The sequence below is a fragment of the Meleagris gallopavo genome, chromosome 1 (genome assembly GCF_000146605.3).
Source record: "Meleagris gallopavo isolate NT-WF06-2002-E0010 breed Aviagen turkey brand Nicholas breeding stock chromosome 1, Turkey_5.1, whole genome shotgun sequence".
Classification (NCBI taxonomy): Eukaryota; Metazoa; Chordata; class Aves; order Galliformes; family Phasianidae; genus Meleagris; species Meleagris gallopavo.
The window spans coordinates 78,693,434-78,708,265 of NC_015011.2; the positions used below are offsets into that span (position 1 = coordinate 78,693,434).

Here is a 14,832-nt window from a genome sequence, read left to right on the forward strand (position 1 = left end):
TTTGACTCTAGTATATACAAGTAACAAGGTAAAAAAAATCCTATCTTACACTTGCAAAATAGTTGGAGCTTGCAGGCAGTACTACTGATTGACTGACATAGAGATGACAGCAATGGCAAGATGTAGAGCAGACCATCAGCCTCACGGTCAGGTAAGTACACAAATGCACTCTCGCCAGGGTCACAGGGTCACTGTTTACATCAAATATGTCATTTTTCTTCTAGTATTTCATTTCTCAGAAGTGTTTTAATTGAATACAGATCAACCTTCAGAGATAATTAACATTTGAGCAATGGCTGAAATGGTAGATTAATTTCCATCTGCTGAGCATAGCTGACAGCCTCTTTAGATTTGAATTACGGCTACAGTAAGAACTCGCACACTCATTCATAATCCAGCCAGACAACCACGAATTTAAGCTATAGTTTCATCTAACTTCAGAGCAACCTTCTCCTTTATTAAAATCTTATTAAATACTCTAGAAAAATCTTAATCCAAACAAACACCTCAACTTTCTTGACACAAATTCACAAACAATATTCACAGAACTGTAATGAGTTTTCAACACCAAGCAAGTTCTCTCTCAAAATACAGCATTTCAGAGGACTGACAGAATGGCCTGAATCCCACTTACCGGATGAGTAAGCAGCAGAACAGAGCCATCCCGTTATGGAATGAAGGTTCCAGAAAACTTGGGTCAACTTACTGTCAAGGAGACAGCCTCTCTCCAGCCTGAGGGATGACAGGTAGATTTGGTTCAGTAGTTTTACAGTGCTTTTAAAGGACTTTTACAGTAAGACAGATCCTGGTTGTAGCTATCATGCCTCATTCCTGAAGCCTTTTCTTCAAAGTCTTCTATAATCCGAAGAAAAGTTCAGTGTATGAAAGGCAACAGGATTTGTCTCAGGTGCTGCAGACTCTGCACCACAGCCAGAGGTAGAGGCTGAATACCCATAACTGTGCTGTCACAGTGAATTCAAACTCCACTTAGGTTTCGTTATCTTAAGAAAAGGGAGGAACATATCCAATGTCCACAGTAATGTTGGTATAAAGAGGATGCTTTGTTCTGGAAAGGAGCTTGAACTCTAAAGAGTTCATCCCATCATCCTTCCAAGTTTTTGCAGTGTTGTGGTGGGAAGCAGGCCTGAAGAAAGAAGAACAGTTGCTGTTACAGAAAATAACAAAAGTATGATAACAACTGATGCTTTGAATAGAGGTAGCAGAAGAAATGGTATTCTAGAGAGCAAAGCTTTAGCAGGTGAAAGCTGTCAGCAAACCCCAAGAAAATCCTATAATTACAAACCAGAAGGAGAGAATGCTTAACAGGGTTGGGTTGAACTTTGTGCTGAGTATTACAAAGAGGACAGCATGGACTGGATCCTGATCAGAAAGGGAGACTGAGGGGGTGGTGACTGGATTCTGGGGAAAAAAAAAGAACCTGGTAGCAAGCAAAGAGACCTGGGAGCACAACAGAGAGGCTTGCAAGAGCGCTGCACACAGACTGCAATAAGTAGGTTTAAGACAGAGTTGTTATGGAAACCTCAGTTTAAGAGGAGGGAGGGAAATCTGTGCTGTCACTATGAGAAGCCTTCACACTTGCCCCAACACTCTCTTCCACTGCTTTTGTATAAAAGTGGGTCTTTGCTAAGGTCTGTCATGCACCTTAATCACCTCAAGCTACAATACTGCTTTCCACTATTTTAATGACACATTGTAAATCTGCACAAAGAGCCTCTTCAAACAGAAACCTCCTGGTTTACAAGAGGGACTGAGATGGCGTTTCCCCTGAATAATTTGATGCTCAAGTTCGATACTTGCAAGCTGCTTGCTAGCAGATATTCTTAACTTCACACAAGGTAAGAAGTAGGAAACTAGAAGTGCATCTACCCTTCCAACGCAGAGATAAGAGCAGCACAGCTCAAGTGAAGCTAACTGGGAGCTTTCTTTAAATAGCAGCATTAAAACAGAAAAATAAGCAGTGGCACGAGGTTTACTTTCTGCTTTTCTTAAGGATGATGAGGTAACAGCCTGCCACAAGCAGCAGTCTCTGAGCTGCCCTCTGGTACAATTACCTTCTCCAAGACTCTTCTGTCCCTCTGTTGTAGTCCATCACTTTGTAGCGTCCAAGGTGTGGTGGGTTCCGCACAATTCTCATGCCTGCTAACTGGATCCTTTAAAATGAAGAACAAAATGTGTACTTAGGTATGAAGATGTCATTGCCAGCTAACAATTGCACTTTGTATAACTTATTTTAAGCAATAATTACTGAATGATGGCATCTGTGTTAGCTTACCAAGAGAAATTGACAGTAATACTGTTAGACCTAGCAAGCCTTTGTTTATCACAGATGACCCCTCATATTCACAGGAATTTTCTTTGCAGAAGAATGAAACTGTGCTCAATTTAGGTTATCTAAATGGCATGTCTGCAGCATTTAACTGCCTTCTGTTGTGACCTGGTGCGACTGCAAGCTGCACTGAAGTGAGAATGCTCTAAAGCTGGGAGAGGCTACAGAACTGAAAATATTTATCTAAAAATTGAAAATGATTTCAGCATTTCATTGACAGTAAAGACATACTTATATGTATTTCAGTTTTACACAAGGCACCTTGTTGCATTGGAATTTCACAAGATTTGCACCAGGTGGGTCTTACTCACAGAGGAACAGAAAGAACACCATACACAAGCCTGACAGGACATGCTGAACCAATCCAAGGCCGAAGGTGACAGTTTCCTGTCATCACATCATTACCAGTGACACAGTGTGGTGTCACCACTACAAGCCAGAGTCAAAACAGCAACCCAGAGTGGTGACGGGTGAATTTGACATTAAAGAAATGTAAGACACAGTCCTCAGCAGGCAAAGGTTCTTTTGGGATAGGAAAGGGGTGATCTTTTCAGATTTCCTGAAACTCAGAGAAACCATCAGCTCTGACCACTACATCGGAATACTGACTAAGCTGGAGGCTTGAGCATCCAGAGTCAGGCCAGAGAAAAACATCTTTTTTTCTTGCGACACAATAGTGCCAGGCTCCATACCATTCAAAGACCATTGTGGACATCGCCAGTCTTGCCTGGGCTGTCCTATCACACCCACCACATAGTCCAGATTTGGCAACTTTGGACTTCCCTGTTTTGGTCAATGAAAAATGGACTACCTGGGCAACATTTGCCTAGTAACACATCACAACAAACATGAAACAGTGCACCACCTCCACTGTGCAGCACACAGGCTCTTGTTCTTCATTGGCAAAAAAAAATAAAAAATGCATACTTAATTGTGATGACTATGTTGAAAAACAGTGTTTTATAGCTGAGAATTTGCCCTATCAAATAGCATTACTGTGCTCTTTGTAACTGTTGTAGTTTCCAGGGAAATAAATAGGAGGCATTACTTTCAGAGCAACCTATGCACTATTTTAGCTAGCTTGCTCTGAAAGGCAGAGAAGGTTTTCTGTGTTAACCTGATTTCAATTCCCAGAAGAATACTGCTGTTGAGAACTCTAGCAGCTTTTAAACCAGAACATTTCACCATTAACCGTAATGCTGTGCAAGACCAAAAAAAACATAAGGCCTTTATTGTCAGTTTAGCTTTTTTAACTACCCTATTAGCTTGCCTCAGTGCAGGATGGTACACAGTGCAACTACAAAGGTGAATAAAGACACAGCTGTGATTTTGTACTTGAAGAATCTGCATTAGGCAAAGTACCTGAAACTAAACTCATTGCGTTCACTTCTATAGCATGCTGCTGCCATAGCAACCAACATACAAGAAAAGGAAAATACTGTCAGCTTGTGCTGTCACTCACAATAGTTCACAGACTTCTCCATCACTCAGCACTGAGGGCAGAAGTTGGAACAAAGGAACAGACCATGCAGGTTAAACACCCATTAGTAACTGAATTTTGAGTATTAGTGACTAGGTAGCATTTGGAGCAACCTACATGCCTAATGTAAATTCAGAACTCTTTGGGAATTAATAAATACTTCTTGATTTTCTTGTTTATTAAGCTTACAGATTCTCTTCCTTGGGGCTATTAACGTCAGTGGAGTCACAGCATGTCAACTACTGCTGGTTATAACCCCTTGGAAGCACTCCAGTTCAAGTGCAGGCACAAGGATGCAGAGTACCGCATTGTCCCCCAGTATCTGAAGAAAGCTTTGTTCTCCCAGCACACAATGATTAGTCATAGATTCTGAGCATTTTCTGACAGCACTCATGCCCACTGCCAACAGCATCTGGATTACAGTGCTACTGCAATCATGGTAAGAAATGGAGTCTCTTAGTTCCTCTCTTGCAGTAATGCTCTGTGTTTCACTAGGAAGCCTGGTTCTACTTTAAGCCTGTCTTGTGAATCAGTACCTTGCAGCGATGTCATCGGTTTCACCACCATCACCCCAGTACGTGTTTGGAAACCCATTCATCTTCATGTAGTGCTCTGGAGTCAAAGCAGATACACCTCCAAAAAAGGACTTATATGGAAGGCTAAAATAGCAGGGGGGAAAAAAAAACCAAAGCATCAGTCTCAGGGCTAATAACAGTCCTTCAGAAACAAACAACGTCAGCCAGGTCACAGATGTAATCTCATTCCTTACAGTTTTTCTGCAGAGGCAGATGGATGCAAAGTGGTAAGTTTAGATGTACTCCCAAAGAAAGTTTTAAGCCCAGAATTAGGAGATACTATTTACCAAAACCCAAAATAGCAAAATCATGCAATTCCTGTGTCCCTCTCAGTAGGTCTAAGTGAAGGTGGTTTGAAAATTAACATCTCCTATTAGATCCAAACACCAATATTGTACTATGTATAGAATCATAGAACTGCTCAGGTTGGCAAAGAGCTTCAAGACCACCAAGTCCAACCACAAGCTAACCATCCTACCCTAACTCTAACAACCCTCTGCTAAATCATGTCCCTGAGCACCACATCCAAATGGTTTTTAAATACAGTCAGGGATGGTGACTCAACCACTTCCCAGAATCTTCCACATACTCCAGTATCTGCCATCCCATACTATTTATTGTGGAAACAAAAACAAATCTGCCAGTTATTTCCAAGCTGGGCTAATAATGGAGCAGGGAAACATGCGCATGGAATCGTTTGAGACTGCATGTTTAGGTCAGCAACTCCTTTTACTGGAGAAGCCTCTAGTGCTAAAACAAAAAATGAAAACTCCCACTTCTTGATGGTTGGATCTTTCCCTATCCACATTCATACTATCCATCTAGAAAGAAAAGAGTAGGATACATAAGTTCCAAAGAAATGGAAGCACTTACTTGTACTGAAATTTATCCATGGCACTAGCCATATGTTTGGGATAGTATTCATCACAGACATAGAGATTATAATCATTCTCAGGTACCAGGTCCACATCATGCAGAAGGAGGCAGTCCCAGTCTTCATCCTTCAGGGCTTCTCGGACACCAACATTAAGTAACTTTGCTCGGTTAAACGTGCCATTCCCCACCTGGAAAATAAGATTTAATAATTTAATAAAATGTTTCCCCACCAAAACAACAAACAAGAGAACTCAATTACAACGGATGGTAGAGCAAAAACCTTACATCGGTGAACGACACTGGAGTGAATTACTACTGTCTGTGAATTTCATCCCCTAGATTATCTGTTCTCTTCAAAACATTGTTTGCAATTGTAAATCAGTGATATATCAGGTGCTGTTTATTGCTAGCATATGAAGAAGGCAGATTTTTAAGAGACCAGAACATTAAGTCTTCAGGTTGAAATACATAAGCACATCAACACTTCCGTCCTGATTACTGCTTACTAAAGTTTAGAAAGGAGAAAAAAAGATCTCTGTCACAAACCAGAAGCTTCCTCCCTCCCAGTCAGCTATCTGTCTTAATCAATGAACCCCAAACTTTCCCTCTCTCCACTATCTTTTGCAACATCAGTCCATCATCAGTTACTAATGGCTGTTTAACCTGCATGGCCTGTGGCAAACAGCAAGGCCAAGCCAGATGTTTTCACTTGATATAGTCTAAAAATATCCAACTTCATCTTAACATTTAGTCTCAACAGTTTTAGTCAGCAGCTGTACTGACAAGCCACTGACAGACAACTCACATTCAACTCCTGAAGAGCTGAATACAAGTTACCACTTAACGACAGCTTTATCCCACCTGGGAGGAAAAAAACACCTAACACAACAAATCAATAGCAGGACAATGATCTTGACAAGTGGTAAGATATTTCAATCAGTGGCAGCCATGGAGGTATGATGGCATGTAATTTAACAGCTCGACCCAGGCATCAAATGGTACTTCCATTAGAAGATTCACATTTCTTGTTCAAACCTAACCTTCATGTGGAGAACTCCACCAGGTATATTCGATTTAGATTTACCTGCTGAATCAAGTAGATTCTATAGCTGAGCTGCTGGCGCTGCAAGAAAGGATGAATGTAGTAGAGAAGATGGTGAAGGTATTTCTCCTGATTACTGTATGCTACAAGGATGGCCGACTTATAGCGGGCCAAGCAGTGAGGTGGTCTGTACTGGCCTCCAGACTGAACAAAAGGATTTTTTTGGATGATCATTCTTTCACTGGGGAGCACGTTAAAAGTGATGGTTAATGGACCAACTGTAAAGAGAGGCAGAAAAAAAAAAAAAAAAAGCAATATTAGGAACGTTTCTCAACTTGCATTTAAGAACATTAGACCAGCTCCACACGGTTACTACAGGAGACACCAGATCTTCCCTAACCCAGAACAGGTAATAACACCACAGAGATGTGCCCATGTGACAAACTCCTCCGCTACCTGCCAGTCACCCCATCACAGCTCTGCACCAGGCCAGCAGGCACTTGCCAGAGAGGCATCATAGAAACATTACAGCCAACAATGCACTCCAGGCTTGTGCACTTTCCTTTTTCTTGGTACTGGCTCCGTAGCACACAAACCCGTCTTCTGTGCATCCTTCAATTAGTGTATTCACTGTAGGAGAACAGACGAAAACAAATCTAGATGACTTTTTTTTGGCTACCTACCTGGAAAATGTCTGTAAGGCTCTTTTGGATTCGATTCAAGGACAAAGATGTCCATAACGATACTCAGCAGGTTGGGGGGAGATAGATTAAAGCCCAGATGAATACAAATGATTTGGGAAATTCAAATGCTTTAGAAAATGTTAGCTTTATCTGAAAAGAAGTTCAAAGATTAATCACCTGCCACCAGGGCCATATTTGCTGCATTGTTTAATTATATACACGGTGCTAGGCAGGGAGCATGTTACTATCAGAGTTCTAGGAGCAACAAATAGCGGAGCTGAGGAAGAAGCTCGGTATTTCATATTTGCAAGAATAGGCATAGGGCAGCAAAAGGAACTACATATGACAGCAGCTCTACTAAGTAGATCAGTTTTAAACACAAAACATATCCAGTGTGTACAGCAGTTTTTACCTAATTAAAATAAAGGCATCTTCTCCAGATGGGAAAAGCTTGAAAAGAAAAAAAGCAGTGCAAAGTATCAATCACGATTTTTACACAAATCCTGCATTGTGACAATCTGAAAGTACAAAGACTGATTATTTCACCACCTCTTCTGGGTTCACAGAACCATAGAATGGCCCAGGTTGGAAGGGACCTTGAGGATCACGAGTCTCCAATCCCTCTGCCACATACAGGGCCACCAACGTCCCCATTTAATACTTGACCAGGCTGCCCAGGGCCCCATCCAACCTGGCCTTGAACATCTCCAGAGACGGGGCATCCACAGCCTCTCTGGGCAGCCTGTTCCAGCACCTCACACTCTCATAGTAAAGAACTTCTGCCTGATATCCAGCCTAAATCTTCTCTCCTTAAACTTAGAACTATTTCCCCTTGTGCTGCCATCATCTACCCTTTCAAAGAGTTGACATCCCTCCTGTTTGTGAGTTGTGAAAGGAGGACCAGAACTAGCAAAAGTGTGACATTTGCACACTTATCAGTGTATCATAGTGGCTTTCCAGTCACTTTTCTCTAAGAAAATAAAGCACAGATACAGAACAATAAAATAATTTTAATAAAAATATATTAAAATATATTCTTCACACAAGCTAGGAAGACTTCTTCACCTAAACTACAATTAAAATCCAACAACGTGATCACCTCATATTATGGTTTTAAGAAGGTCCAATAATTCTCTGCAGGTCCTATTACCCAAGGACAAAATATTTTTGTACCAGAAGCCTGGGAGCTACTTATTTATTTTTGCTGTCATAAATGAGATTTTTTTTTTTTTTTCCTCTTCCAAGCTCATAGTTAATCCTGTGGCTGTTTTGAAGTGAGCTTTCAGTATCTTCTAAGTCACACTCCCTCTAAAGCACTGAAATAAATTATCCTCTCATGAAACTTCTGATAACGAAGCCTGGGAGAAAGGGAATAAGTATTTAGGCTTGGAGTTTGGTAGCTTTCACTTGAGCAGAGAAAGACATGGGTTTGCCCCAAGTCTAATACATATTAAAGGAGGTGAGTCCAGAAGGTATTTCTTCCAGCCTGTCTCACATTCAAAATCCCTAGTACAAACCTAACAAAGTACATAAATAAATAGGGTCTGTGTTCACCCACATCCTGTTTAACTGACACAAAGGAAGTGACACCCCTCCTTGTTTGCTTGTTTCAGAAGAGCATGAGGATGGCTCAAAGACTAGCTTTGGAGTAAGATTCAAGCTGTCCATACAGAACTGGGAAACACTTTGCTAGCACACAGAAACTGTATACATCTCATTTCTCATAGGCAAACTTAAAGGCAGTAACAGCCTCTTCTTCTAGGAATGTACACAGCAGCATCCCTCCAAGGTCTGTCAAAAGAGCAACCTGCCCCATCCCCTGCACAATTAAAAAAGAACTAGAAAACCAGCCCCTGTGAATCCCACTTCGTAGTTTAGCTTAAAAAAAAGAAAAGAAAAAACAAAAAACAAAAAAGCAAGACAATTTTGCCAACAAGATTCTGTGATTGCTGACTCTGAAGCATCACTTGTAAATCCTTCCTTCAGTACCTAAAACACAGGAGGGATTTGATTTTAACGATGTTACCCTAAGTACATTAGATTAGAAACCGGAGTACACTGCTGCTGTACTTGCATATCTGAAGCAAAAGAGAAGATCTGCAGAGAATTGTGCAGCAGGCCCACAAATCCAGGTTGTGTTTACTGTAAGGATTTTACGATGTTACCTACTTTTATGCAGACTGTTTCCTGCTCCATCTTTAAGAGCAGCACATTTCAGGCCAACGTTGTTTTAAGTTTGTATTTTACACTGCTTTTCAGATTTATGAACTCTCCTGATTAGCAGTTCTTTTAAGTTCCTCTAACTACAGCATCATTAACCACCAATGTGATGACAGCTGGGGCTTGCTGAAGAAATACTATCTGTAGAATGGATTTCATGTACAGATCACAGCTCCCAAGATGACATAAGAAATGGAATTAATTCTTTTCCGTTCTCCCACAAAGGCATTTTTGTTTTCCCTAATACAATCCCAGCTTTTTATATTACAGTTAAGGTTCTGCAGCGGTAATCCTTAAATTCCAAAAATCAGATCTGAATTTGGACACCAGGGACAGAATTAACACAGGCTCTGTTGTCTCCTTCCATATCCAGACATCCAACACATGAGGGTAATACCTACAGTTCTAAGGCTTTTCAAGGTGCCACGATCTCTGAGCTGCCTGGCTCCTCACCACAAACAACTCGGCTCTGAAACTCATTCTTACATGCTAAGGAAGCACAGACAGGAGTCGTTAAAGCCTGTGATGTATCCCCAGACCTCTGTCTGCCCTAAACCCCTTGGCTATAACCTCAGCTCCGGCTCTCTGCTCTCCTTCCCATCCAGCTAACAAACAGCTAATGCACTGTAATCTGATTAAATCCCAGATGCGGGCAGACAAGCTGCAGGCTGGCCCAGACAGGGAAAAATAAAACATCTTTGGGAAAGGACAGAACAAAGAGAAAAAGGGGGGGAGGAGCTCAACCATCCCAGCCATGTTAGAAAGCACAGGATTCGCATTCAGACAAGGTACAAAATGCTGTGCAACCACGGTTAGGTGGATTGGGAAGACAGTTCAACTGTGTGACACAGTGGAAAGTCTCTGCAAGACAAAAGGTTGATCTTCCAAAGCGTCAGCCAGGAGGCCTCCTCTGGAGTATGCAGCTACCAACATATGGCCCAGGAATGGGGGGCTGCGTGGTTGTCTGCATCCAGGAATAAGAGAGAGGGACTGTCTCTTTCAGGGAAAGCTCTATTTAATACATGTAATGTATCAGGCTTATTCTTTTAACTCTAATTTCTTTTAAACACTTTCTTTCTATTTGACTGCCTTTCAAGTGGGCAGTAGTTCAGAGAGAAGGAGAGTTAACAATGACCGTGTGTTCTTTTTTCTCCTAGAAAAGCATAATTTAAAATGAAAGTTGTGTTTCTTGAATGATCTGAAGTATCTCTGATAATGAAAGGCCTGATATAAAACTTCCTGTACTCTGTCAGAAGCTGCGTTTTCCTGAAGCAGTATCAGCAGATGGTATCAAACCCTCAGTAAGTTTGTAGATAATGTATGGAGATGGGAAAGCCCTATAGAGGGATCTGAACTTTGAGGCCCTGGAGCGTGTCCAGCAAAGGGCAATGAAGCTGTGAGGGGTCTGCAGCACAAGTCTTATGAGGAGCGGCTGAGGGAGCAGGGATTGTTCAGTCTGGATAAGAGGAGGCTCAGGGGAGACCTTATTGGTCTCTAACTCCCTGAGAGGAGGCTCTGGCAAGGTGGGGGGGTTGGCCTCTTCTCCAGCATAACTAGCAACAGGATGAGTGGGAATGGCCTCAAGTTGTACCAGGTGAGGTTCTGGCTGGATATTAGGAAAAATTGCTTCTCTAAAAGAGTGGTAAGGTGCTGGCACAGGCTGCCCAGGGAGGTGGAGGAGTCAGCAACCCTGGAGGTGTTCAAGAAGTGTTTGGATGTTGTACTGAGGGATGTGGGTTCACGGGGCAATGGTAGTCGGACTAGATGATCTTGGAATTGCCAAGGTTGGAAGAGACCTCCATGACGGTTCTATGATAATCAACGCCTTGACACGACAAATCAGTTCCCTCCACAGTCTGGCTCCTGAGATCCTTCTATCCCTGAAGAGTGTTTAATTACTAGGAAACTTCAGTGCACAGAATTAAACCCCACAATTCCCTGTCCATATTGCTAGCAGCTGCCTGTGACAGCACACTCCCTGCCTGTGATATGTTCTAGTCAACACATCTGAATATCAAGGGATGTATTAATTTGAAACAGATCTATTCCTCTTTGAGGAACTACATTACTTCTAAAGACTTTCTTAGTTCAGAAAAAACAGCTCTAATAACGGAGTTCAATAAGAAAAAGTGAAACTCACACAAGCTAAACAAACAGGAAGAGCAGCATGGATTGATACCTCAGCAAAAGCACAGCAGCGCAAAGTATATTACTGCAGTCCTATTGCATTGCTTTTCAAGTTCAGGGCCACAGAAGGGTCAGTAAACACCACCGAGGGTTAAAAATGCAAGCCCAGTTCTTTCAAAGCAGGGAGATTTATGCAGTTAATTCTTATGCAGCTGCCCTGGAAGTGGATTCAGGTAGTTGAGTAAAATGCAGATGGAGCTTCAGAGTCTACATTCACAGAATTAGTTAAATGATCTACTGTACACATAAGTGAAGAAAGCACTGCACTTCATAACAGCCCCAATCCAGAAACCATTTATGCTGCTTGGCATGCTTCCAGTTCCTTTAACGTGTTTTGGAGTGGACACAATGAATTATTACCAGCTCTGAATAGGAGACTGGAGTCTACGGAATTGATTTGAAATCTTATTTAATGGGTTTATGAAATTAGTATTAAGAGGCATCATTCTCTCTGATGTAGTGCTTCAAAGAGAGATCGGCTCCAGAAGAGATGATAACAACCAATCAAGACACTTAGGAAGTTTCATAGGATGTTAAGATTGGAAAAAAAAAAGTCTTTATACATGTTCTATATGTGATGGGCACAGACAAGTTAAGGGCAAGCACCTTGCTGAGCAGCATGAATCTTTACAAGGAAAAAAGAAAACCACAAAAAATACCGTTCTCAAGAGGCTGGCATATAGGAATAAAAAAAATACAAAAGGAAACATCACTGAGTAGAAACTACAGCAAAACATCTTTTTTTCTCCTAAGCTCAATCTGTATCAATGCTCTAAAATATCATTTAACAGCAACAATGCTTCATATTCTCCATTCTAACTTTTTAGTACAGCAGAACTCCCACTGTCCCTTTGCTTCACTATTTTTCTTTTATCTACTCAGCCATACTGCTTGCTTCTGCCTCTAACTACACTGTTTTCATGTTATTGCTGGAGTACGACATGCAGGCCAACCTTTCTCTTCTTAGTACTGCCAGGAATGGGGAGCAGAAAAGATCTTAATGTAGATTTTCTAGCTCTGATGCCATCCATTACTTTTATGCAGTTTCACTCTGCATCTGCCTCCTCCGTGTACATCATCACTGCTCTTGCTTATCTGATTGTTGGCAGGCAGGCTGCACAGAATTACATCTACTTTTTAAAATTTAAGAGCAAAGCTTACTCATTTGTTCAGGACAGCAGATTCTTGTCAGTAGTGGAAACAAGCAAGGTACAAGTCAATTTCTTATGTTTCCCAGCAAAACAAGGCAGCCTGAGCCACAGAATCATAGCTTCCCAAAAGAATTGATGGGCTCTGGTTAATGATGAACAAGAGGCTATACTAAGACCATTATAACTGACACTTGTACAAAGAAACTGTGCTATTTTAGTAACGCTTAATAGAGCTGTTTCCAGGAGAAGTGCTGAAGCTTATACCAAACATTACCACACATACTGCATTTCATTTTAACTTCAGCAAGAGGTACGAAGAAAACTCCACAGAACAAGCTGCATAACAACCTCAAAAGGCTCTCAGCTGGAGGTGGCCAGCACAGCTCAGTAAGCTAAGCAAGCAGCTCAGCACAGGAGGAAGCAAAGCCACTGTCTTCCACAACACTTCTACCTGTAAGCTAAGGTCAGGCTGCTCTCTCTGTGCTCCATTTGCACAGAACCACTTTCCTAGAAGAGCAGCACGACTAAGGAGTGTGTATAAAGACTACTGACATGAAAAACTAGGCATACAGAAACTTGTGCTGTAAGGAAGAACAGACCAGAGTAACTTACTGTGCTGTACGTTCAGCAGTGGAACAGCCACAACAACTACACGTGCACACTTACAGAACTCTTCAAGCCTAGGCTACCTGAGTGGAAGGGATTCACTAACACCTGTGCATCACCGCTGCCAAACTTGCTCTATGGTTCTAACTTGGCATTTACTTCATTTAGGAGATGTTTTAGCAGCACAACAGCTGAATTAACGCCGCTTCAAGGAGCGGCTGTGACCCACCGTAAACGAGGCACAGCCTGCAACCTAACTCCAAAGTGCATGGGCAACATCGTAAAAGACACATAACAATCCCAGGCTGACACAAGAGCGAGGTCCGCAGATGCACTCTCACAGAAACCACATTTTAAACGCTGAAAGCCTAACAGGAGCCCAGAAGAGCAACGGCCGGAGTTAGGACGAGCCAGAGGTCGGTACGTACCGGCGATGGGTGAGTGCGCCGAGCAGTAGGGCAGCGCCGCCCCGCCGCCAGCCGGGACCAGCAGGCTGAGGTTCGTGTACACGTCGTGGCTTTTGGAGTAATCCAAAACGCGCTGCGTCTCCAAAAACCCTCGGAACACGCTCGAGGCTCCACCTCGGTACAGTATCAGGATGAACACGGCTTGGAAGACGAGCAGGAACAGCAGGAAGCAGGGGTTCTCCACGCGGGATAGGGACATGGCTCTCGGTTACGGGTGACCGCCGCGAGCCGCCGCCCGCTCGGGGCTACATGGCTGCGGCCGAGCACCTCCGCCACTCCCAGCACCGACTTCGGGAGACGGCAGAACTCCCCTCCGCCAGCACCGATCCGCCCTTCCCGATTCCGCCGAGGGAAGGAGGAGCAGCTCGGGGCCCCGGCAGCGGCACGGCCCCGCTCCCTCTGCCCACCCAACGAGCGCCCTGAGGAAAGGAGGAAAGGGCGGGAAGATGCGGCGGCGGCACCGCACCGTCCCAGCTCGAGATGAGGACGCAGACACCCTCACCCCACGATAACCGCCCCTCGCGGCCCGCCCGCTCCTTCCGCAGAGACTACAGCTCCCAGCACACCGAGATGGGCGGGGCTGCCGCGGGGCATGCTGGGAGCTGTAGTCATTGCCCTCAGGTGCTGGTCCGCCTGTTCCATGCTCACAGCCCTCTGGGGCAGACCCTGTCCCTAACCCCCAGCTGCCCCTCCCCTGACACAGCTCCATGCCGTTCCCTCGGGCCCTGTCGCTGTCACGCAGAGCAGAGCTCAGCGCTGCCCCTCTGCTCCCTGTGAGGAGCTGCAGCAGCTGTAGTACTTGTTTTCATTACTTAAAACTTCCTTGGAGAAGTTAGTGTGATGGTAAATAAAGAAAACACACTGCGAAAAGGAGGTGGTGGTGGTTGTGAGGTGGGGATTGACCTCTTCTCCCAGGTACCAGCGATAGGATGAGATAGGATGGCCTCAGATTGCACCAGGGGGGGGTTCAGGTTGCGTATTGAGGCAGTGGCACAGCTGCCCAGGGAGGTGGTGCAGTCTCTGTGCCTGGAGTTGTTCAAGAACCTTGTATATGTGGCACTGAGGGATACGGCATCCCCACCTCCATGGTGAGGATGGGTTGGTGGTTGGACTAGATCATCTTAGCGGTCTTTTTTAACCTTCATGATTCTATGGTTCTATTAGCTTGGGCAAGGCCTGTCTGTCTCCATCAATTTCT

General features: G+C 43.5%; 1 protein-coding gene across 1 annotated transcript; it reads right to left on the reverse strand.

The window, feature by feature from the left end:
• Window positions 1-19: 19 nt before the first annotated feature.
• Window positions 20-14,208, reverse strand: LOC100548019 (beta-1,4-galactosyltransferase 3-like). Its single transcript, XM_003202724.4, has 6 exons — window positions 13,596-14,208; window positions 6,363-6,598; window positions 5,276-5,466; window positions 4,364-4,486; window positions 2,073-2,171; window positions 20-1,144 (listed from the first exon to the last, which is right to left on the reverse strand). Exons 1-6 carry the CDS (start codon window positions 13,831-13,833, stop codon window positions 1,003-1,005), a joined length of 1,029 nt encoding a protein of 342 aa, XP_003202772.1. The 5' UTR covers window positions 13,834-14,208; the 3' UTR covers window positions 20-1,002.
• Between the last annotated feature and the right edge of the window lie 624 nt (window positions 14,209-14,832).

Excerpts from the sequence above, each read along its gene's own strand:
- LOC100548019 (XM_003202724.4), bottom strand. The coding sequence starts at position 13,833 with ATGTCCCTATCCCGCGTGGAGAACCCCTGCTTCCTGCTGTTCCTGCTC. Across the intron at positions 6,599-13,595 it reads GGCGCACTCACCCATCGCCG|TTGGTCCATTAACCATCACT; the intron begins GTACGTACCGAC and ends CTCTCTTTACAG. Across the intron at positions 5,467-6,362 it reads GAATCTACTTGATTCAGCAG|GTGGGGAATGGCACGTTTAA; the intron begins GTAAATCTAAAT and ends CTTATTTTCCAG.